At 45.3% G+C, this 23,988-nt stretch overlaps 1 protein-coding gene across 1 annotated transcript; it reads left to right on the top strand.

Moving 5' to 3' along the window:
• On the top strand, positions 1-23,625 carry LOC130487708 (zinc finger protein ZFP2-like). The gene is made up of 6 exons (XM_056861245.1): positions 1-175; positions 8,725-8,915; positions 9,333-9,462; positions 21,809-21,942; positions 22,351-22,597; positions 22,766-23,625. The coding sequence occupies exons 1-6, from the start codon at positions 1-3 to the stop codon at positions 23,623-23,625; spliced, it is 1,737 nt and encodes a 578-aa protein (XP_056717223.1).
• Positions 23,626-23,988: the final 363 nt, after the last annotated feature.

Genomic DNA, 23,988 nt, shown 5'->3' with positions numbered 1-23,988 from the left:
ATGGCAGGGCCTTCTCTGGTGGACGCGCGGCTGCTGCTGAGGGGTTGTCTGGCCCTCCGTGAGCGCCCTGAAGAGGAGGAGGCTGCGTCAGGCGAAAACAGACAGGGAGAGGCACTTGAGGAGGACGAAGGCGGCGACGGCCTGGAGCTGGGCGCGGAGGAGCTGCTGCTGACGTGTGCACATGTGGGGGGGGGGAGGAAAGGCTGTGTGTTTGCTCTCTTCCCTGCCGCCCCCCTCGAAGTCCTCCGCCAGCTGCACCGAGCCCAGCCCGGGGGGCGGCAGCGGCGGCGGTGGGGAGGCCAGCAGCAATGAGGCCAGGCCTCCTCCTCCAGGCTCCAGCAGCTCCTCCTTGCCGCCTTCCTCCTCCTCGTCCCCCTCAGGCTGCTCCCAAAAGTCCAGCTCCAGGCTGCCGCCGCTGTCGTTTTCCGGGCTGACTTCTGCCTCAGCTCTGACACCACTCTGCCTCTGGCAAGGAGAAGCCTTGCAATTTAAAGGATCGCAGCCCCACCTCTCAACAGCCAACAGCAGAGGGTGGGGCCTGCAATCAACCTCAGGCAAACAAGTCCTTTTCACTCAGCAACGACTCGACAGCCACTGTGTCTCCTGCTCTGACTCCCAGCTCAGCTGCCTCAGCTCTGATCCAACTCATGAGCAAAAGAGTGTTGTTGTTTTTTTAGTGGACGTAGTGTTCCCAGGCTTTGGTATGTGAAGCCGTCCTTGAAGTCTGGACGGTTCAGCAAAGGTTTTTGTCCAAAAAGTCCCGTAGTACAGTGCGCTCGGAAGTGCTCATAGGGTAAATTTTACTCTTGGTTAATGTGCAGTCTTTCACCACTTCAATTGCACAGTCAGTGGTCCGGTGGGGGGGTAAGGCATCACATTCTTTAATGTTAAAGACATCCGCAAAGTCCTGGTATACAGCAGGGAGGGATGGTGGTGATGGGACATTGGAGATTAATGCCGAAGCGGGTGGAGACAGCAGCGCAACTTGCTGTCGGTGCTGGTCGCATTTGGGGTTGGCAAAGGAGATGGTGTTCGTCTCCCAGTCTATACTGGGACTATGACCTTTAATCCAGTTAATTCCCAGAACCACTTCAAATCGGATAGGGGCTATGGTAAAGTCTATTTGCTCCCAGTGGGAGCCAATTCCCATCGCCACCCCTATAGTGCGGTGATCAACTGGGCCCCCCTTGAAATGGCTCCCATCCATTTGGGCAAATTGGACGGGTGCTGGTAAAGCCTCGGACTCGACTTTGAGTGCTGCAAATGTGGCTTCATTTATGAGAGTGCGACTGCAACCGGAGTCAATGAGTGCCTTAACGGGTAGTTGGGGACCACCTTCATGGTGTGTAGAATTGCGTCTACATAAACGGTGGTTTCGACTTCTTTTACTTTGGTGGAAGCTTTCGGTTTAGCAGGAGAATCTGCAGAGGTCTGTGGAGACGCTCCACTCACCACAGACCGGAGCCGTTTTTTGACAAATCAAGGGGGGATTCCAGGTTTAAAGCTGGAGAATTCCATGGGTTCTCTTCGTCAGAAGAGGGAAAGTTGTCCCCCAATGGGGCACTTGTAATCCGGGACTCGGCGGGGTCATTCGATGTAGGAAGGATGGATGAGTCTCCAGCATAAAGTGCAGAGGGTGTGGGTCTTCCCGGCGCTGCGCTGCGGGTGGCCGCGGTGCCTCTGCGTGGCGGTCGTCCTCTAGCTCGGGCTGTCGTGCTGGGACGAAAGGGTTCAGGGCGGTATGGGCAGACTGCTGCAAAGTGGCCCAGTTCCCCACAAGTGAGGCAGGCACCCCTTTGAAATCGGGTTTCGCGATCCTGGGGTGGACGCGTAGGCTTCCGTGGATTGGGGGGTGGTGCCTTGGGCTGGGGCTTTTGGACGCTTTTCTCCTTGTGTTTTTGGCGGACAAGGGAAATAAAGCGTCGGCGGCTTTCCACCTCTTCGGCTAATAGAATCCAATCCTCGAGGGTGTCGGGATCACCCCGCATGTACGACCAGTTCAGAATGTCAGGGTGTAAGTCTTCCCTGAAATGGTGAATTAGGGTGGCTTCGGGCCAGCCCACAATCTTGCTTGCTAGTCTTTGAAATTCATCGGCAAACTCTCGAACTGGAGTAGAGCCTTGTCGTAGTTGTAGAAGCTCCGCTTTGGCTCGTTCCCCCAGAAAGGGGTCCTCAAACCTCCTCCGTAAGGCAGTCATGAAATTGTTGAGGGAACGGATAGAGCGGGATCTGGTGTCGAACTGGAGGACCATCCAGTCGGCTGCTTTACCTGTCAAAAGGGAAGCCACATAGCGAACCCGGCTGTCCTCTGTAGGGAAGAACTGTCCTTGTTCTCGCATATAGCTGTCCACCTGATGCAGAAAACAGGGTAGGGTCTCGAGAGATCCATCGTAAGTAGTTTTCAACTTGAGTTGTTTCCAAGGACCGGACATAGGTTGACCCGGTTGTACGGGTGCCCTAGGTAAAACGGGACCTCCTGGAGCCGGAGGTTGTACAGGCACATTAGCGGGTGGCTGGACTGGCACTCCCTGATCCGGTACTGCGGGTCCCTGTGGGACGGGCTGTGCCTGGGCTGTCAGGGCCTGCTGTAACTGCCTGTTGTCCTGAAGCAAACGTTCCATTAGCTCCTGGAGTTGATCAACATGGCCAGATAGCTCTCGATTTTGAGCTCGTAACAGGTGAACGTCCTCTCCTGGGCCACCCGTACGACGAGGTTTACTCGTCCTAAAACTCGTGGCCCATTGAGAACTGTCCCCATATAGGTCCTCTTCCTCAGACTCCCCGGAGTCTTGGTGTCGTTCCGCGAGGCGGCGTGCGCGTTGGGTCGTGCACGACGGGGCAAATACCGGGGAAAAAGACAGACCCAACGGAGGACCGCTCCTTACGGTATCCTTGGGGCGACCGCCTGTCCGTGCCCGATCCGCAGCCAACTGTAGTTCTTTATCCCTTGCGGCTTGAGCCTCGGCTTCCGCCTGAGCCGCTTCGGCAGCTTCTTTATCCGCGAGAACGTTTGCGCTTTCAAGTCTCAGGGCTGCAGTTGCGGTAACGTGCGGTAAAAGTTCCGTTTCCAGGAGTGTGAGTATGGGGCCGGGTTCCCCGCCTAGCAATGGTTGCACTCGAACCGCAATCGCGGGTGCATCGGCCCCAAACGTCGAGGCCAAACGTTGAGCCAAGGTGGCTACCGTGGTATCCTTTGTACAATCTGCAAAGAGGAGAGCCGTATGGATGGCGATCCGCTTGGCTTCAGCTTGACAGCAAGCTGCATCGGGTATCAAAGACACATCTGCTGGTGTGGCTCCCGCCATGGTAGCTTTCCCCAAGGCGATAGGACGCGTTAGAGCCGGGGAGGAGAGAATCTCATGGGCAATAAGCTTATCCAATAAACCGGTTAGCACTTGTAAGTCCTCAGTTGCCAGCCGGGCATCATCCAGCAACTGATCAAAATCCTGGAGGTCTAAACGAGCATTAGTATCCTCCGACGTTAACATCCAGAGAACCCTCACTAGAGATTGCCACTGTGTCTGGACCAGTCCTCTCAAGCGGCAAACCTCCAAATTAGTCCTAAAGAGTTCAGCGACTATGTCCGGTAGAAGGGTAGGATCCTTAGATGAGGACTCCAGGGTTCCAAGAAGTAGTAGACACGGTTCACTCGGAGAACGCCCTCCTAGTTCCCATCCGAGTGGCAGGCGAACCCTCCGGGGCTCCAGCCCGACTAGAGTATGGATGAAGAAGAGTATGATAGATAGCTGTCATAATGTAAGCTCTTGACCCAAAGAACCAGAAACCACCACAGAGACAATTAGATTCCAAGCAGATGGCTTTTACTGGTCAAATAGGCAATACAGTGCATTGAGGATAAGATGACAGCTATGAATTGTCTTGCTCGTTAGTAGGAAATATAAGGCAGAGAAACGGCGGGAGATTACAAAGCATAAACAGAGCATTATTTCCCAGGAGTAGTGTTCCCAGGCTTTGGTATGTGAAGCCGTCCTTGAAGTCTGGACGGTTCAGCAAAGGAACGAGAGGAAACATCTAAACCGAGATAACAGTCTGACACCCGTAAACACAGTCTGCCTAGTAAATGTCGGGATGTGACGTCACCCCATGGGGTAGGAATGACCCAGTGCTTGCACAGGGGACCTTTCCCTTTCATTCAACTATGTACACTTTATCTAGGCTGTAACAGGTTCTGCAGAGCATGTTTCGAGTTCTTTGCAGGAATAAGCTGTTGGAGGAGTACGTAACTCCTACCTGACTGCTTTTCACATGGACCCCTTGAAGCAGCTCCATTCTGAAAAGAGAAGGTGTTCTTCCCAGGCGCCACTCCCCAATCTCCAGGAACTTCCCCGTCCAGAGCTGCCAACCCCACCCATCAGGATATCCATGCCTGGGAAAGTGTCCTTCCCAGCAGGAGAACAAAGTGCTGTGGCAAACTGTACAGTTGTGGGCAGAAGAGGTTTCTCCTTCCCCTTCGCCTTCTGTCACTTTTCCAGCATCTCTCCAGCCGGCCTCTCCCCCCTCCCCACAGACCCAGAAGAGCAAAGAAATCTTTCCCCAAAGACTTCTGTTCTGTGTCTGGTTGTTGCAAGGAACTACGTTTCCCAGAAGGCCTTGCAAAAAGCATTGATCTCCACCATGCCTTTCCCACGTGTTGGATGGGGCGGCTCTTAGAGAGGGAGAAGGACCATTGTGGGCAATGGAGCCCCTCGGGGTCTCTCTCCTTTCTGGCTCCCCCCGGCTGGAGGGAGGACCTGGCTTCTGCACGTCTGCAGGGGAGGTGAGTCAGTGGAGGGTTGCATGCAGCAGATCTTGGGCAAGAAGAGGGGGAGAGAAGACACGTGTGAAGCGGAGGGGAAGGGGAAGAGGGAGCACCGAGAGAGGGGGGGGCCTTCCCCGGGCAGGTTGGTGGGAGGGGTGGGGGATGTTTTCTCTGCAACCAGCCTGGGTTTATTTTATTCTCAAAAGCCCAACGGACCCCTGATGGGATCCCGCAGGGCTCGTGGCCTGTTCGTGGCCCCCGTGGCTCGATGCACCGGGGTTTGGCCGCATGCTGCTAGCTGCATTTCCTGTGCCTGCGGTTGCTTTTTCCTGGTGTCTGATCCCAGTGAGCAGCATCCTCAAGAAGATCTCTCTGACCTGGCAACTGGTCTGAAGTTTAAAAACGGAACTCAAGCAAAGCGTTAGACATTAAATGGGTGCAACAATTACATAGCAGGATCCTACTTACAGTAAACTATACCCACAGGAAGAGGCCATAGTCCCTAACAGATGCACCGGGGTTTGGGCACATGTTGCTAGCTGCCTTTTCTGTGCATGTGTGTTTGTGTGTTAAGTGCCATCAAGTCCCCTGGGTTTCCGTCCCCTGGGTTTTTGGCACTGGGACTCCCACAGTCATTCTGATGCTGGTGCCAATTTCCAGACTCTTAGCTTTCGTCTTCTTCCATATAAGAATAAACCCCCATTCAGTAAATCTCCTGCCATAGGTTAATCTTTGCCTGAAATCGTTACTTTTGTATGCAATTTACATCCGTTGAGCTGATGCACTCCTAGCTTCCTGTTCTTGACCCTGCGTCTCTCCCCCACCAAGCCCTGCGGATCACAGGGCCTGGGATTGTTAGGGGGGAAAGAGAACAAAAGACAGGACGACCCTAATTAGGCCAGTTGATGTTATCAGAGCTGGGCACAAGGTTAAGAGTAACACAGAACGCCTCTGCAGACAATTATGTTTAAAGCGGAAACCTGTGGAATTACAACTTCTTTCTGTGTCTGCAGTTACACATGCAAGGTAGTCCTGTTTTTGAACCCACTCTGCAGTCAAATGGGGTTTGTTTTTGTTTTGTTTAATTGAACTTGACAAGGAGAAGCCCAGTTCTTTGCAGTTTTCTAAATTTGTATTTCTTGGAGACTTTCAGTATATTCTGATTTTCAGATGTTGAAAAACAATGTCATTGCTGTGGGTCTGATGTATATAATTCTTTTAATCAGTTGGCTGGCCAGTGGGATTCTTCTTTCTTTCTTGAATACCCGGAGACAGGAGTCAATGATCAACTGGGCCATCTTTTCCTCTTTCAGAGATCCCAAGTGTCCTTTGAGGAGGTAGCCGTGTTCTTCACGGAGGAGGAATGGTCTCTGTTGGATCCAGGCCAAAGAGAACTCTTCTGGGAAGTTATGGAGGAAAATTATGAGACCCTGGCCTCACTGGGTAAGGATTGCTTCCCTTTTATTATGAACACAGAAGAGAAAGGAAGGGGTGGCTGCTTCCTTTGGCTCTGTTGAACTTCAGGACACACCTCCAGCTGCCACAGAGGAAACATTGGAGATCCCGCAACTGGGGGTCTTAACAGCGCCTGAAAAAGAAAGCATTAAATCCTCAGGTGCTATAAAGAGCAATCTGTTGATGAAGAGGGCTCTGCTTGGGAGAGACAGACGATGTCCAGTGTTGGTCCTGCTAGCCAATCCCTCGGGCTCCTTTTCGACCTTTCTGTTTTGGCGCAGAGTGGTTCTTCCACAGTCCTTTGTTGGAGTGGTTGAGACTGATGGGAGGAGAGGAGGGATGGCCTTGTTGATTTGACTAGGCCAGAGGAGGGGCCTTCGCTCACTGGCAGAGTTGCTGTTCTGTATCTCACCAGTCTGGAGTTCAGTGATGGCATTTGGGGTTAAGGCAGGAAGATTTTGGGTGGCAGGGCTGGGAAAGGCCCCTGCATGAGACCCTCTTGAGGTACCTCCCATAAGAATATAAGAAAGGCCCTGCTGGATCAGACCAAGGCCCATCAAGTCCAGCAGTCGGTTCACACAGTGGCCAACCAGGTGCCTCTAGGAAGCCACAAACAAGATGAGTGCAGCAGCACCATCCTGCCTGTGTTCCACCGCATCCAAAATAAAAGGCATGCTCCTCTGATATCGCTCCTCATACAAAATAATAGGCTCCTCCTCCTCCTCTGCTCCCTTGGGATGGAATCAGCTGGCTTGATGGAAAGTTGCAGGCAAAATCTGGGCAGAGGGAAAATGAGAGTCATCTGTGAGCAGGTCTGTTTTGTGAGAAAGATGGTGAGGAAGGAAGGTGGAATGTAGGAGAAGAGAAGCCAAACAAGAGGTGCGGCAGCCATGTTCCAGGAGATGCGCATGGATTTGGAAGTCAAGTGCCTCTCTTCGTACCGTTCTGCTGTTCTTTGTCAAGCTCAGAGCAGTCCCAGGGGGAACCAAGCCCCTAATTTAATATCAGGCCCACAATTTTACATCATTAACAAAGTTAACCGTTTTCAGTTGAGTAATGGGCATTTGGCCCTGTACTTCCGAGATCCTAGTCAGACAGTCTACCCATGAAACCTATGCTTTACTTTTTTTAATCGATTCAATTCCTTATTGGCACTACAAATGGCATCATCACCCTGAAGCGAATGGCCAGTTTTGAGACATCTGGCTGTCTTTGTTGACAATTTATGTCTTCCACCATCAACCACCACTTTCAAGGCAAAAAGAACTGTGCCAGGGTGGGGCCTGGGGATTAAGTGGTCCAGGATTTTCCAATTCCTTCCATGTTTGACGTGGCTTTTTGAGGTGGGTACGTGGAGCAGCTGGTTATTATTCTATCCTCTGTTCCACACTCGTTCCTTCTTGTGGTATAAGCCTTCCCCTCAGTGACAAGATGTTCTTACGGTAGCAAGTGTTCAGGCTTTGGGACGCTGCTGTGAGGTAAATTTTGTATTGAGTCTGGCGAGGGCAGAGATCCCTGAAGCAGGGGGTTTCAGAAAACAGCAAGTATTTATTTATTGGTATACATGTGAAGCTGCCCCACTGTTGCGTACAGGCAGGTCTGAGTCTCTGCTTCCAACACAGCAGTGTATCGATGCTGGAGGAAGCAGGGTCTGACGCATATTTTGCTCTGACCGGGAAGGACCAGCACACACAAGTCAACCCAAAGCAAATAAAGGAGCAAGGTCACTCAGCGACACGAGTTCCTTGCCCGCAAGGTCTTGGCTGCAGGCCACGGGTTTTCTCCGCCGATCGGAGACACGGCAAGCAGGAACCTAAGAGAAAAGCGTCTCAAGACAGTGGTTGGAATAAATCTCAGACAGGGTTGTCAGAGATGGCAGGAATGCAATCACATTGCTCCCATGAGGCACTTAATGGTCAGTCTCGCTTATATTGTCTTCTTGACCCTCCAGGTATTTCAGCTCAGCTGTCGGCTCTGGCTCTTCCTGTGGCAACTTACGTCTTTTGGCCAGCAGCCTGGCCGACTGTCTTTTCTTTTCTCCACTGGCTGAGGAGACCCTGGAGGTGAAAGGTTTTCTCTTCTCTGTTCCTGCTCTTTTGATTTGGACGGCCAGTCTTTTGGCTCAGAGACCCTATCTTGCTGTTCTGGTGTTATCTCCTCAGAGGGAGTGAGGCCTTGTTCTGCCACCTCCTCGTCTTCTGAAGAGTAAGTCTCAGGCTGACTCATGACACCCACACAGCGACAAATGAACAACGAAACCTTTTCTTCCACTGGTTCTTGTGGGTTATCCGGGCTGTGTAACCGTGGTCTTGGTATTTTCTTTCCTGACGTTTCGCCAGCAGCTGTGGCTGGCGAAACGTCAGGAAAGAAAATACCAAGACCACGGTTACACAGCCCGGATAACCCACAAGAACCAATGAACTCTGACCGTGAAAGCCTTTGACAATACTTTTCTTCCACGTTCCTGATTGCTTCAGGGTTTTTTTTGTGTGTGTTTGGGTCTGTTGCAGGGGACTACATTTCCCAGAAAGCCTTGCAAGCATCAGAGAACTCATCCCTGCTTTTCCTAGATGTCCATGGGGTAGTTTTTCCACAAGGCCGAGAAGGGGATTTATGGAATATGGAGTTCCACGGGGCCTCTCTTCGTTCTCATTTCCTCCGGCCTGAGGGAGAATTTGGCTCTCGCTCCTCTGCAGGAAAGGTGAGTTGAGGATTTCATCAACAGCATGAACGGGGGTGGGGGTGGGGAGGAAGTCTGTGGAAGTGGAAGAGAAAGAGGAGGCGTTGAGAGAGTGGACTTTAAAGCCATTAAAAGCATCCTTGAAAAGGATCCAATGTTATTTACTTTGTTCGAAGGTTATTGGCGTTCAGCCCAGACTTTCGCTGCCGGTTGGCCACGATGTTATTGCAAAAGGTTTTTTCTACTTCCCAACTAACTGATGTGGAGTCTAGATTTTAATTAGCAAATGTTACATAAAAAACATCATTTTAAGTTAAAAATATATTGAAAATACTGCTTGCCTGCTTCACACTGAGTGTCCAGTGGGATCCTTTCTTCTTTCTTGAATACTGGAGGACAGGAATCGATGACCAACAGTGACATATTTTCCTCTTTCAGAGATCTCCAGTGTCCTTTGAGGAGGTAGCAGTCTTCTTCACTGTGGAGGAATGGGTTCTGCTGGATCCAGGCCAAAGGAAACTCTACTGGGAAGTGATGAAGGAAAGTTATGAGACGGTGGCCTCTTTAGGTAAGGATCTTTTCCCTTTTATTATGAACATGGAAGAGAAGGGAGCGGGCGGCATCTTCCCTTGACCCTGTTGAATTTCAGAACACGCTTCAATTCATCACAGACAAAATAACGGAGCTCCCACAGGTATGCAAATTACAATGCCTGAAAATGAAAGCATTAATTATTTCCTTGTGGTAAAGAGAAATGTGTTGATGAAGAGGGCTCTGATGTGGAGAGAGGTACAATATCTGGTTAGGTTAGAATCATACAGTCGGAAAGTGCCATACATGCCATCTACTCCAACTGTGCTCAATTCCCTGTCCAATACTGTCCATATTCCCTGTCCAATACTATTACCTGTTTTCTTCCTCGTGGCAATCCCCATTTCCTCACCATTCTGTTCATTCATCTCTTTCCTTTTTTTGTTTTTGTTTTAATAATTTTTTTAATTGTTTTAACATTCCATCACATCTCGAAGATATATAATAATAATAATGTACTACAATTAATACCGACGTGAATAAAAATAACTTCCCCCTCACCCTCTTCCATCTAAAATTTAAAATGTATATACTTTTGTTAACGAGATTAATCTCTATAATATTTAACTAATCAAAATTTTCCATTTCTTATCTAACTTTGTTAATTTAATAACATACTATAACCATTAATACAAAATATCTATAAGAGATTAAATCAGAGAGTATCCTTTAAATGATCCCATTAAAAATCTATGTTCACAGTAAATTCTCCACGCTTCCCACTCCCCCCAAAATTGCTCATTGTCTTGCTGGTTTATCAAAGCTGTAAGTTTCGCCATCTCAGTCAGTTCCAACATTTTAATCATCCAGTCTTTTTGTGTCGGTATCTTGCCAGTCTTCCATTTAGTTGCGTATATCAATCGTGCAGCTGTGGTGGCATATATTAAAAAGGTCCGATGAGTTAAAATAGTACCTGGTATCATACTTAGTAGCATCATTTCAGGTGTCTTGGTAATATTTTGCTTTAAGATCATCTTTATTTCCTTGAATATCATTTCCCAGAATTTTTTAGCTTTTTCACAAGTCCACCACATATGGTGAGAGGATCCCACTTCTTTATGACATTTCCAACAGTTTGGTGACATAGAGGGAAATGATTTTGCTAATTTTTTTTGGTGTTAAAGACCACTTGTACATTATCTTATATACATTTTCTTTTAACAGCTGCGAAGATATAAGTTTCAAGTCTTTTGTCCATAGTCTTTCCCAACTTTGTAACATTATATCATGATCTAACATTTGCGCCCAACTTATCATGGTAGGTTTTATACGTTCTTGTTCCGTATAGAGCTCTAACAATAATTTATACATTTTAGATATAAGATGGTCATCTGTATCCAGCAAAAGTTTTTGTAAAGTTGATTTAGTTTTAGAAAATCCTGTTTTCAAATCTTGTAAGAAAACTGAGTATATTTGATGGTACTGGAACCAAGTTAATAAGTCTTTAACTTCTTTGAACTCCTTAATTGAACATTTCATACCTCCCCATTTCAAAAGATCTTGGTAATTGATAAATTGAGCAGGTCTTAATGGACGTAAAGTTAACATTTCTTGTGATGAAATCCATAATGGGGTTTTAGCTTCTAATAGATGCTTATATCTAGTCCATATCCTGTAAAGAGATGATTTAACAATATGTTGCTGAAATGATGCATGGATTTTAACTTTATTATACCACAGATAGCCATGCCACCCACTTCTATTGTCATATCCCTCCAGGTCCAATAAGCGTACATTTTTTAGGTTCATCCAGTCTTTCAACCATACTAAAGCAGCCGCTTCAGCATATAGTTTAAAATTAGGAAGTGCAAGTCCACCTCTTTCTTTTGAGTCAGTTAAGTATTTGTATGCTATCCTTGGTTTTTTTCCTTGCCAAATAAAGTTCATTACATCTTTTTTCCAAGTGTTAAAATACTTGACCTGGGATATGATTGGAAGATTTTGAAGCAAAAATAATATTCTTGGTAATACGTTCATTTGTATTGTCAAAATATGACCCAACAAAGATAAGTTCTTTTTTGTCCATATCATCATATTTTTCTTTATTTCTTACCATAATTTAATATAGTTGTTGGTAATCAAGTTCAGGTTTTTTTGTAGAAATCCAAATTCCCAAATATTTCACTTTGTCGCTTTCTGCCAACCTGGTATAGTTCCCGTTTCCATAATTGAATTACAAAGTATCAGAAATAGTTTCATCAAATGTGATTTGCAGGTACGATAGAACAAGGCAGTTATTCCATCAGGTCCTGGAGTTTTATCTAATTTTTGTTTATTGAAAGCTTCTTCTAATTCCTCTAAAGATATTGGTTCATCCAAAAAAATTTGTTGGGCTAATGATAGTTGTTTAATGTTTGTAGATTGTAAAAAAAAATGCATCTTTTTAACTGGTATTTCATCTTTTTGATACAGCTTAGTATAAAAGGATATAAATTCTTTTTGAATAGCTGTTGTGGTATAGACAGGGCCATTCACCGTTTGTAACTTTGATATAATCCGTTTTTGAAAGGAGTCTCGAAGCTGAGTTGCCAAAAATTTGCCAGGCTTATTTGCCTGTTCAAAAAATTTGTTTTAAATATTTCAAATTTTTATTCATTTCTTCCGAAACTACCATATTTAGTTGATGTTTGAGAGCGGTTATCTTATCCAAAATGTTAGCTTTTTGATCTTGTTGTAATTCCAAAACTAGGTCTCGTTCAAGTTTTTGTAAATCCCAAAGTATATTATTGGTCAATTGTAACTGTTGTTTCCTCCATGCCACATTTTTCTGAATCATAAATCCTCTAATCACAGCTTTAAAAGCATCCCATACTATATTTAAGGTAGTTTCTCCATTCACATTAATTTCAAAGTAGTCCTTAATCAAAATTGTTAATTCATCCAGCAATTTCTGGTCTTTCAAAAGTTTATTGTTCAGCCTCCATCTGAAAGCTATCACGAGTTCAGCGGATTTAATCAGATGCCCAAGAAACTCCTCCAGACGGCAGCTTATACAAAAGTGCTCCTTTATTCACAGCGCAGTTAGTATGCTCTATATACAAATTCCAGCAGAGCCTCCGGCTTAGGAGTATATTCAGTCCAACACTAAACCCTAGATGCTGTGCTCCTTATATACACATCTCTGGTATAGTTAATTGCCTGGCCACCTGGTGTATTGCATCATACCACCGGTTCCATCCAGTTCTCTCCAGTCCACTCTGCTGGGGCAAGTCATTACTACAAGCTTGCATCAGCAAGATCAAATGGATCTGACAGCTCCTTCTCAGCTGTACTGTCAAAATAATATAGCATGCTTGTATATTCTTGACACTCCTTCTCAAGCATCTATATTATTTTTACCAGTTGTTTAAATCTGTCACAGGTTACAATCTTAGTGAACAGATCTGCCACGTTGTCTTCACCTTTACATTTCATAATACATACATCATTTCTGTTTACAGCATCTACCACATTCCCATATCTTATTCTGATATGCTTGCTTCTATTCTTGAAACTCTGCTCTGTTCCAAGCTGCATGGCCGCTGCATTATCTGTATATATTATTATTGGCATTTCCACAGTTACATTCAGTTCTGTCAATATACATTTGAACCATTCCATCTGTGTTACAACTTCACTTAAAACACTAAACTCGGCTTCACATGTACTTAGTGCCACAAATGTTTGCTTCTGTGACCTCCAATGAATTGGAGCTTTGCCTAGATATATTATGAAACCTGAAATGGATTTTTGCACCTTCTTCATCGCCCCATGAAGCATCCGCGAAACCAAACAAGTTCCCACCACTTGCATCTAGGCACAGTTGTTTATTTGCTGTCCCCTTAAGGTACCTTAGGACCCTTTTTGCCGCCTTCCAATCACCTTGTGTTGGATTTATATTTTTCTTGCTCAGGCAATGCACCGCCTGGAAAATATCTGGCCTGGTCCAACATGACAAGTACAACAGGCTTCCCACCAGGGACTGATACTCTGTCCTGTCACAAGACTGTGACTCTGCTGTACTGCTTTCAAAACCTGGCACCATAGGGGTTTCTACTGTGTTGGCATCTAGCATACTGAATTTCACCAGTAGCTGCTCTATTTTATCAGCTTGAGACAAAGAATACATGCCATCTGAGTCTCTGCTCACTGTCACACCTAAGTAGTGTTTTATTGGCCCCATAAACTTCAGCTTAAACCGGCTGCTTAGTTTCTCTTCAAAGTATGCCTTCTCCCTTTGATTATTGGTTGCTAAACAAAGATCATCTATATACACCAATAAATACATTTCCTTTGTTCCAGAACACCTTTTGAACAAACAGGCATCAGCTTCACACTGTTCAAAACCCATTTGCTTAATAGCCTCAGTCAAGCAAATGTTCCATTCCCTTGCTGACTGATGCAGCCCATATAAAGCTCTGTTCAGCTTTAAAACCATGCTCTCCTGTTGTCGCTCATAACTAGGAATTTGCTGCATAAAAATTGTTTCTTTTAATGGGCCGTTTAAGTAGGCTGTCTCTATGTCATAGTGATAGACATTTCGACCTTTCAGACCAGCTACTGCTAGCAAAGACTTCACAGATTCATTTCGAGCAGCTGGGCTAAAAACTTCATCGTAATTAACATGTTTCTGCTGATTGAAACCTTTACACACCAGCCTTGCTTTTCTCTTAATGTTGCCATTTGCCAATGGCTTCCGTTTGTAAACCCACCTGCAACCTATTACCTTTGCACCGTGAGGTAACTGTGTGGATGTAACGACCTTGTGCTCTTTCAAGGAAGCAATTTCACTGTCCATGGCTCCTAGCCATAAGTTCCTTTCAGACTCTCCTAGTGATAAAACCTCCTCATAGCTGCTTGGTTCCACAGCTTGCACATTAAACACAAGTTCACAATCTTCAAGCCCAAATCTCACAGGTTTGATTCCTTTGGTGCTGCGGCTTGATACTCTAACCATTTCTCCCTCTGCCCTTTCTTCTTCTTCTGTTGCTGGAGGTTCTGGCTGCACTGCCCCCCTCCCTGGGCTTCTTCCAGGAGAAATGCTGTTATCAGCTCTGGAATCCAGCTGCTCACTAATTGGCAAAGTGATTAGGTCAGGCTCCTCTGAGCCATGAAGCCGGTTCCAGTTAAAAGACTCCCCAAAGGTAGCAGATCTACTGAAAGCTATGCGATTGAACTGATCTGCAAACCGATAGGATTTTGCCGCATTCTGGTATCCCACAAAAGTTAAACGCTTTGATCTGTGTCCTCCTGCCCTTCTGTGCTTTTAACCCATGCCTTCACACCAAACACTCTCAAGTGCTTTAGACACGGATTCCTTTTGTACAGGGCTCTGTATGGAATGTTGTCTATGCTAGAAGTCCATAGACGGTTAATAAGATAATTGGACACCTTCATAGCTTCTGCCCAGTACCTCGGCTTTAAGTTGGCATCCTCTAGCAATGCCTGAGTCATTGTTTTGAGATACTGTATCCTCCTCTCTGCTATGGAATTTTCTTGGGGGACACACATGTTAGCCAACCTGTGCTCTATGCCCTTGCTCTCTAACCACCTGGTTAGTTCATGGGATAGATTTTCACCCCCCCGTCAGTTTGTAAACTGGCCACCTGGAGACCTATCTGTCTCTCCACCCTCCTTATCCAGTACTTTATGGTCTTTGCAGTTTCACCTTTCTGTTTCAGAACATAAAGCCATCCAAAACGAGTGTAATCATCTGTTGTGGACAATGCCCACCGGTTCTTGGACACACTCTCTTGGAAAAGACCACAGAGATCCAAATGGACCACTTCTAGGGATCTATTTGTCACTCTTTTGCTTTCTTTGGCCACTGGGTGGCGTCTGCTCTTAACTGACTTGCAGACAGTGCAGTCTAGAAACTTACTGCATTTATTTATGGTGACATCCTCCTTACCTAGCAAACTCAAGGTTTTTTGGAGTATGCCATACCAGACATGTCCCATTTTTCTGTGTAACAAATGCAAACAGTTAGAACGAGGACTTTCATTTACAGCACCTACAGTGTCTGTGGCTTTCTTTGCTCCCCTGGCAACCACATACATATCCTGCTGCAACCTCCCAGTTAACAATGCAGCTCCTTCTTTGCCCACCTGGCAGGAGTTCCCTACAAAGTTAACTTCAAAACCAGCCTTGACTAATGCTGAAAAACTTAGCAAATGGTTCTCTAGCATAGGGATACACAAAACTCCTTGGAAAGTGTGTTGAAGCTCAAGAAAATACAAGCTTCCCTCACACTCTACTTCCAAACGCTGCCCATCAGCCAGGCTGACATGTGCTCTAGCTGACTTCTTTTTGTTAGTTAACAGCGTTACATCATTTACAAACATTTTGCTTGCACCCGAGTCCAAAAGCCATAATTCCTCACCACCTCCAGAGTCTGCTAGCACCACGGTCGTGTGTGTAGCTCCCTGGACCTGCCTCTCAGCCGGCTGCTTCTTCTTGCGCGTCTGAGGACAGTCTCGTATCAGGTGACGTGTGCTCCCACAGGAAAAACATTTCCTGACAAACAGAGCATGCTTCTCGGGGTCTTGCTTGAAGCTCCGCCTCTGCCTTCTGTCGCCTCCCCTCTGCTGCTGCCACTGGCTCTGCGCTGAGTAGACCTCTTGCCCGTCTCGGGGTTGTCTAAACAGCTCAGCTGCAATCCTCGGCGTAGATTCTCTGCATGGGATGAAAGTCACGCTGGGGGGCTGAGGTCTCGGCAGATGGGCGATTCGTTGATTTAACCTCGGGTGTATCTCAGCTCGGCTAGGTCATCTGACTCCTTCCCTCTCGCCGACGCTCCTTGTCTTCCAGGATCCGTCCACTCACGTATTCAAAGGTTAGCTGAGCATTTGACATGCATTCCAATGCTGTAAATAACATGTCAAATCTACAGTCCAAAGAACCAAGCATTATATGCACCTTGTCTTCGGCTGAGTACATTTCCCCCCTTAACTCCAACTGCTGGAACAGAACAGCCAACGCTCTGAGGTGCTCCGCTAGAGCTGTACTGGGTGATTTATGACTCCTGTATAATTTCCTTGTCAAGGACAAAATAGTACCCGCAGAGTCTCTTTGATAAACAGCTTGTAAAGCTTCCCATGCTGTTTTTGCCTCTGTCTGTTTCTCCACGTAGACCAACTAGCTATCTGAGACAGACAAAATTATATTGGCGAGAGCCTTCTTATTTCTTTCTCTCTCCGGGGCAGTGGTTGGTGCCGCTTCAACTGCCTCCCACAGACCTTCCCTCTTTAAATACTGCTCCAGCCGTACTGACCATACGCTGTAGTTTTCAGCTGTGAGCCTCTCCACCGGGAAGAACATCTGTGCTTGCATCTGTGCCATTTTCCTGGCTCAGCTCCTGCAACTGTGGCCTCTGGACGTCTTGGACTCTGTAGTGCTGCTACCACACTCACACCTGGGGTACAGCGGTTCCTTCTGGGCCCATAACCCTATCGCGAGTTCAGCGGATTCAATCAGATGCCCAAGAAACTCCTCCAGACGGCAGCTTATACAAAAGTGCTCCTTTATTCACAGTGCAGTTAGTATGCTCTATATACAAATTCCAGCAGAGCCTCCGGCTCAGTCCAACACTAAACCCTAGAGGCTGTGCTCCTTATATACACATCTCTGGTATAGTTAATTGCCTGGCCACCTGGTGTATTGCATCATACCACCGGTTCCATCCAGTTCTCTCCAGTCTACTCTGCTGGGGCAAGTCATTACTACAAGCTTGCATCAGCAAGATCAAATGGATCTGACAGCTCCTTCTCAGCTGTACTGTCAAAATAATATAGCATGCTTGTATATTCTTGACAAAAGCTTGTTGGTTATTCCATTCAAAAGAGATCGGATTATGATCGGAGAAAGTTCTTGGTACAATATGAATTTTATGCAGCTGAGTAAAGATAGATTTGCTTGCCCAAATCATATCTATTCTGGAATGCGAATCATGTCTTGATGAGTAGAAAGTAAATTCTTTGGCTGTTGTATTTCTTGTTCTCCAAATATCTTGCAAGTCCAAATCAGCCATCATTTGGAAGAAGGTCTTTGGTAATAATCCTTCTTTTTCACTTTTAGCTCGGGTTTTCTTGTCCAATGAAGGGGAGATAATTCCATTAAAATCTCCCATCAATAGAATCTGTTCTTGAGCATACTGTTGCAAAATTTCATGTAATTGTTCGTAAAATTTGACCTTCCCTTCATTTGGTGCATAGATTCCTACCACCAATGTCCTTTGACCCATTATTTTTGTTCTGATTATCAATATACGACCTTCTTTATCTTTATATACCAATTCAGGATTCAAACTAGCATGTGCATAAATCACTACTCCTTTTGTTTTAGTTTTGGATGACGTAACAAAGGCTTGACCCAATATTTTCCTATCCAGGTATTTCCTGTCTTTTTTTGTGATGTGAGTTTCTTGCAAACAAATTAATGTATGTTTTTGTTTTTGTAAAAATTTGAAGATCCTTCCTCTTTTTATTTTTTCATTCAATCCGTTAACATTCCAAGAAATTACTTTAGCCATAGTGATTCTCTATTAGTATATCAGTCTTATAATCTGGTTCCTCCAGCTGCACCCTTCAATGTCAAATTTTCTTCTTCTTCCTCATCCAATTCACCAGAAGGGGCTTCAGTAAAGTCTTTTTTTATATTTCCACAAAAATTTTCCAACATCTTGTAGTGTAGTGACAGTTGTCCCGACTCCTTTATACATAAAGGTTAGGCCTTGTGGTAATATCCATCTGTATGTTATTCCGCTTTTCCGTAGAGTTGCAGTGAAATCTTTGAAGATGCTTCTTTTTGCCATTAGATGTCTGGGTATGTCTTTAAGTATAATCAAAGTTGTATCTCCTACCTTCATAGGGCTTTCATAGTGAAATTTCATAACTGTATCCTTCATCCTGACATCATAGAATGTTATCATCACATCTCTTGGCTTGGTTTTCTTTAGCCTTGCCGGTAGAGGAATCCTGTAAATTCTTTGGACTGACACAAACAGGACACAGGGTCTTATTCCAAGACACTGAAAGACTGGACAATTCTACCAACTATTTTGTCAGATTGCACAGAGAAGCCATTGAAATTCATAAACATCAGCACAACTTTAACAGAAAAGAGGAGAGTTTAAGAATGAATAAGGCTTGGCTTCCTGTTCTGAAAACCTCCAGACTAACAAAGGCAACAGTCAACAATAGCCATGCAGATTAGCCTTGGATTACACACATTAACAGATCACTTCAGGATACAATGGTTCCATATTAACATACCATACCCTCATTAGCACATTATCTTGATACTTACAGGACAATGATTAGCACATTACTTTTGCAGGACAGTACTCAGCTCAAACCCAACCCCTTTCTGACTATATATTACTCTTCCTACACATTTGACACTGAGAGACACTGTCCTTCAGTGTTAATCCTCTGAAGATGCCTGCCACAGTTGCTGGCGAAACGTCAGGAAAGAAAATTCCAAGACCACGGTTACACAGCCCGGATAACCTACAAGAACCAATGAACTCTGACCGTGAAAGCCTTCGACAATAACCTGTAAATTCTGTTCACTGCATCATCCAATTCCTGTTCTTTGATATGGGTTAACTCTGCCAGGTTCCTTATCAATGCTGCTCTGGTATCACCCACATCTACATGCAAGGTACGTATTCGTAGATTGGATTCTCTGATTTTCATGTCCATCATAGCCAATTGGTCTTTCACTGTGTCTTCTTGAACCAGAATAACGTCTATTTGCCTCTCATGGCTATCCACCTTCTTTTTAACATCCTTCTGGTCTTCCACCACTTTCTTTAGTGTTCCATCCAATGTCTTCACATCTGATTTGATGGTATTGACTTGGGTTTTAACTTCCTTAAGGTCATCTGCCAGTTCAGTCATTTTTTGAGTCATTGTCTGAGTTAAATTAATCATCATAGTTGTCATCTGTTCCATCTGCTTGGACATCTGCTCCTGCTGTTTAAACAGCTGTTCGTGTTGTTTAGCAAAAGTCTCATTTTGCTTAGTAAACATTTCTTGCAATTTTCTCCATGTTTGCTTCTTGCGAAGATTCCTTGATTTTGGATGTTGCAGGTGATACTGTGTGAAATGATCCAGACCTTTGGCGAGTCGATGACATTTATGGTCAGTGCTTTTTTCAACGAAACTAGGCGGTCTTAAAAAGTCACTTTTGCAGGGTATAGGTGATCTATTAACTCATGCTGAGCATAGTCGCTAAGTTATTTCCCAAAAAAACTTCATAAAGTGGGTAGAAATAAGTTTTGAAAATTTGAAGTACCAACAAGTTTTTTCCGGCCACTCTAGATTGGCAAGTAACAGGAAGTAGAAGTTAGCCGGAAACGATGCTGTTGCGGACCCTCCGTCGTCCCCTTTTTCTGCGAACTGACCTGTTATTTGGTACACCAAAAGGAGATCCCTTCCAGTCCTGCTCGCTTCTGTTCTTCCTTTATTTCCGATAATAGCAGATGCCATACAATAGAGCGGAGTTCCTTGGTGTTTTCCGGTACTTCAAAGCAAATTTTCAAGACGTGGCTGGCAAACCTCTTGGCCCGGAAACGGCAATGTGACCAAGGGGAGGGAGAGATATATTCCTCCTTTCCCCTCAAACGTTACAGAGTCTCATTGGTGCTTGCCACGTCCATCAAAAACTTAAGTTGTTTAGTCTACCTGCCGATCAAGTTGATAAGATCCTTGTCGCTTCATCTGATGACTTATCTTAACGGAAATCATTTTGTACAATAGGGGGGAAGAATGCGGAGCTCTTGGTTACCTCTGTTAAGCAGGTTGGTCTTTTGTTCTTGGTCAAATCAAAAGTATTCTTGGTACTCACGCAGATTTCCAAGAGTGGGGTATTTCTTCCTTGAGTAGTTCATAGATTGGTGATAGGTGATGGAGATCCAAGTCTAAAGCCAAAGAGACGCTTGCGGCGGTGCCTTCTCCCCTCGATGGCTAGCGGGACAAACATCCACACCTCCAGGGGACTTAAAAAAGCTCCCTCGGAGAGTGCAGAAGTCACACCGCTATCTTCAGGCTGCAGAGCAATTCCCGCATCCCAGTCCGCCGTTTAGGACCGGGTTGGTGTGTTAAAAACACACCAAATTAAACATAACTTGGATTCCCCCTGGGAGCTTCCCCTGGGGACGTGTACTTGAGATCAGCTCATCACCGGAAGTCGTCCCATTCATCTCTCTTTCCCACCTACCAGCCAACCTACCTTTATTCTCCCCTTCTTCAGCTTTCCTTCTACCTGGGAGAAATCTGGCCTAGTAATGTGCCTGCTCAGCTGCTAGGCTGGGCCCAGTTGTGTGGTGCTGGCTGGGCACTGTTGCCTGCCTGTGCCTCTAACTGACAGAAACCAAGGCTTGAAGGCTGACAGTACTGAGTGATAGCCTTGCAATGGCCACTGAAGGCATGTGTGTCTTATGTTACAGGTGCTACTTCTATTATTTTGGGATGTTCTACGCCCCAATGTTTCTTTTCGCCAGATTTTTCTGCAAGCCTAGATCATTTTCCAGGTTTGTAGAAAGAGCCACCTTGTCTGTCCATGTCTTCAATCTCTAGATTTGTTTATTTGATTTATTTAGATTTAGATTTGTATCTTGCCCTCTATCCTGGCGAAAGCCAGGCTCAGGGCGACTAACATCCGTGATATCATTAAAACATAATAACACAATAAATTCAATACATCATTAATTTAAAAACAATAGTTCCAGATTGAAATATAACATCAGTGGTACTCTTTTTCAATAATAGGACTTTGGCCAACCTGAAAAGGCGGTCAGGCTCCCCCACTTAGCTGGTAGGAAGAACGTCAGGGGAGGTAGGGAGGCCAGCTTTGTGTAAAACATTTCAGCCCTCAAACATAGGCCTGGCAGAGCATCTCAGTTTTACAGGCCCTGCAGAACTGTGACAGGTCCCGTAGGGTCCTGGTCTCCTCTGAGAGGGAGTCCCATCAGTCCTGGGCAAGGCCGAGAAAGCCCTGGCCGAGGACAGCCGGACAATTCTCAGGCCATCTTCTTTCATTCCTTTTGTCATGATTAAAAAAAAAACCCCATTTCTTTCCCTGTTCCCTTTCTTTATGTTTCCTGAATAAGCACCAGAAAAAATACTAACCTTAATGTGGTCTCAAGAGCAGCTTTCTGCCCCTTCTTTTGGTCATCTTTTTTCTCTTTTTCGAAGTCATCCTAGTGTGTGGTTAAAGTTTGCTGACATTTGTCTAGGACTGTGGCTTCCATTATAGGAAATGCCATTCACTACTGACTTTACCTGATTACTGGTTTTTGGGGTCGGTTCATTCTTACTTAATTTCTATCTCTCATGCAGTTGCAGATGTGAGGAAGATGCTGAATGAAAAGGAATTAGGAAGGAGAGCTTTGGACAAAGATAAAGATCAGCAGGTGGAAGTGAAATCTGGAAATCAAACAGTACCAAAGAAGGACTGCAGAAAGAAATGGAAAGTAAAAGAGAAGAAGAGGAAGGAATTGGTTGGCTGTCAGAGCACAAATAAGCCAGAGGTCTCCACCCAAAATGAGACACGCAAAAGAAAGATAAGGCATAAGGGTTCGATGGAGAAGAATGGGTTGAGCTGCAATTTCGGTGTTAAAACATGTCTTCCCATTACAACATACTGGAAAACGTATAAATGTTTGGAATGTGAAAGGAGCTTCAGCTGCAGTAGTGCACTAAAAACACATGAAAGGATACACTCAGGGGAGAAGCCATATAAATGCATGGAGTGTGGAAAGTGCTTCTCTCGGAATGGTAGTCTAACTGCACATCGAAAGGTTCACACAGGGCAGAAGCCATATATATGCTGGGAGTGTGGAAAGTGCTTCTCTGGTAATAGCAACCTGACTACACATCAGAGGGTTCACACAGGGCAGAAGCCGTATAAATGCTTAAAGTGTGGAAAGTGCTTCTCTCAGAATGGTGGTCTAACTTCACATGAGAAGACTCACACAGGGGAGAAGCCATATAAATGCTTGGCGTGTGGAAAGTGCTTCTCTCATACTCAGAGCCTAAGGACACATGAAAGGATTCATACAGGGAAGAAGCCGTATAAATGCTTGGAGTGTGGAAAGTGCTTCTTTCAGAATGGCAATCTTACTGCACATGAAAAGACTCACACAGGGGAGAAGCCATATAAATGCTTAAAGTGTGGAAAGTGCTTCTCTCAGAATGGTAGTCTAACTGCACATGAGAAGATTCACATAGGGGAGAAGCTATATAGATGCTTGGAGTGTGGAAAGTGCTTCTCTCAGAATGGTTACCTACTTAGACACCAAAAGGTTCACACAGGGGAAAAGCCATATAAATGTTTGGAATGTGGAAAGTGCTTCTCTCAGAATGGCGGCCTAAGTAAACATCAAAGGGTTCACACAGCGTGGAAGCCGTATAAATGCTTGGAGTGTGGAAAATGCTTTTCTCATAATAGCAACCTAACTATACATGAAAGGGTTCATACAGGGGAGAAGCCATATAAATGCTTGGAGTGTGGAAAATGCTTCTCTGAATATAGCGTCCTAACTAGACATCAAAAGATTCACACTGGAGAGAAGCCGTATAAATGCTTGGAGTGTGGAAAGTGCTTCTCTTACAATAGCCACCTTACTGCACATCAAAAGACTCACACAGGGGAGAAGCCGTATAAATGCTTGGAGTGTGGAAAGTGCTTCTCTCATAATAGAAACCTAACTACACATGAAAGGGTTCATACAGGGGAGAAGCCATATAAATGCTTGGAGTGTGGAAAGTGCTTCTCTGATAATAGAAACCTAACTAGTCATCAAAAGATTCACACAGGAGAGAAGCCGTATAAATGCTTGGAGTGTGGAAAGTGCTTCTCTCACAATACCCACCTTACTGCACATCAAAAGACTCACACAGGGGAGAAGCCATACAAATGCTTGGAGTGTGGAAAATGCTTCTCTCGGAATGGCAGTCTAACTGCACATCGAAAGGTTCACACAGGGGAGAAGCCATATACATGCTGGGAGTGTGGTAAGAGCTTCTCTCAGAATGGCGCCCTAAGTAAACATCAAAGGGTTCACACAGGGCAGAAGCCGTATAAATGCTTGGAGTGTGGAAAGTGCTTCTCTCATAATTGCCATCTAACTACACACCAAAAGATTCACACATAGAATCATAAAATGATAAGAGTTGGAAGGAGCCATACAGGCCATCTAGTCCAACCTCCTTCTCAATGCAGCATCAGTCTAGAGCATCCGTGACATGCTTGTCCAGCCTCTGCTTAAAGACTGCCAGTGATAGGGAGCTCACCACCTCCCTGGGTAGCTGATTTAATTTTTTCCCCCCTAATATCCAGCTGGTACCTTTTCACCCTCAATTTAAACGCATAATTCTGAGTCCTATCCTCTGCTGCCAACAGGAACAGCTCCTTGTCCTCCTCTAAGTGGCAGCCTTTCAAATATTTAAAGAGAGCAATCATGTTTCCCCTCAACCTCCTCTTCTCCAGACTAAACATGCCCAACTCCCTCACTATC

Source organism: Euleptes europaea, chromosome 1, assembly GCF_029931775.1.
Source record: "Euleptes europaea isolate rEulEur1 chromosome 1, rEulEur1.hap1, whole genome shotgun sequence".
Taxonomy (NCBI): domain Eukaryota; kingdom Metazoa; phylum Chordata; class Lepidosauria; order Squamata; family Sphaerodactylidae; genus Euleptes; species Euleptes europaea.
The sequence above is the reverse complement of the archived record's forward strand: the minus strand, read 5'-3'. Positions and strand labels throughout refer to the sequence as shown.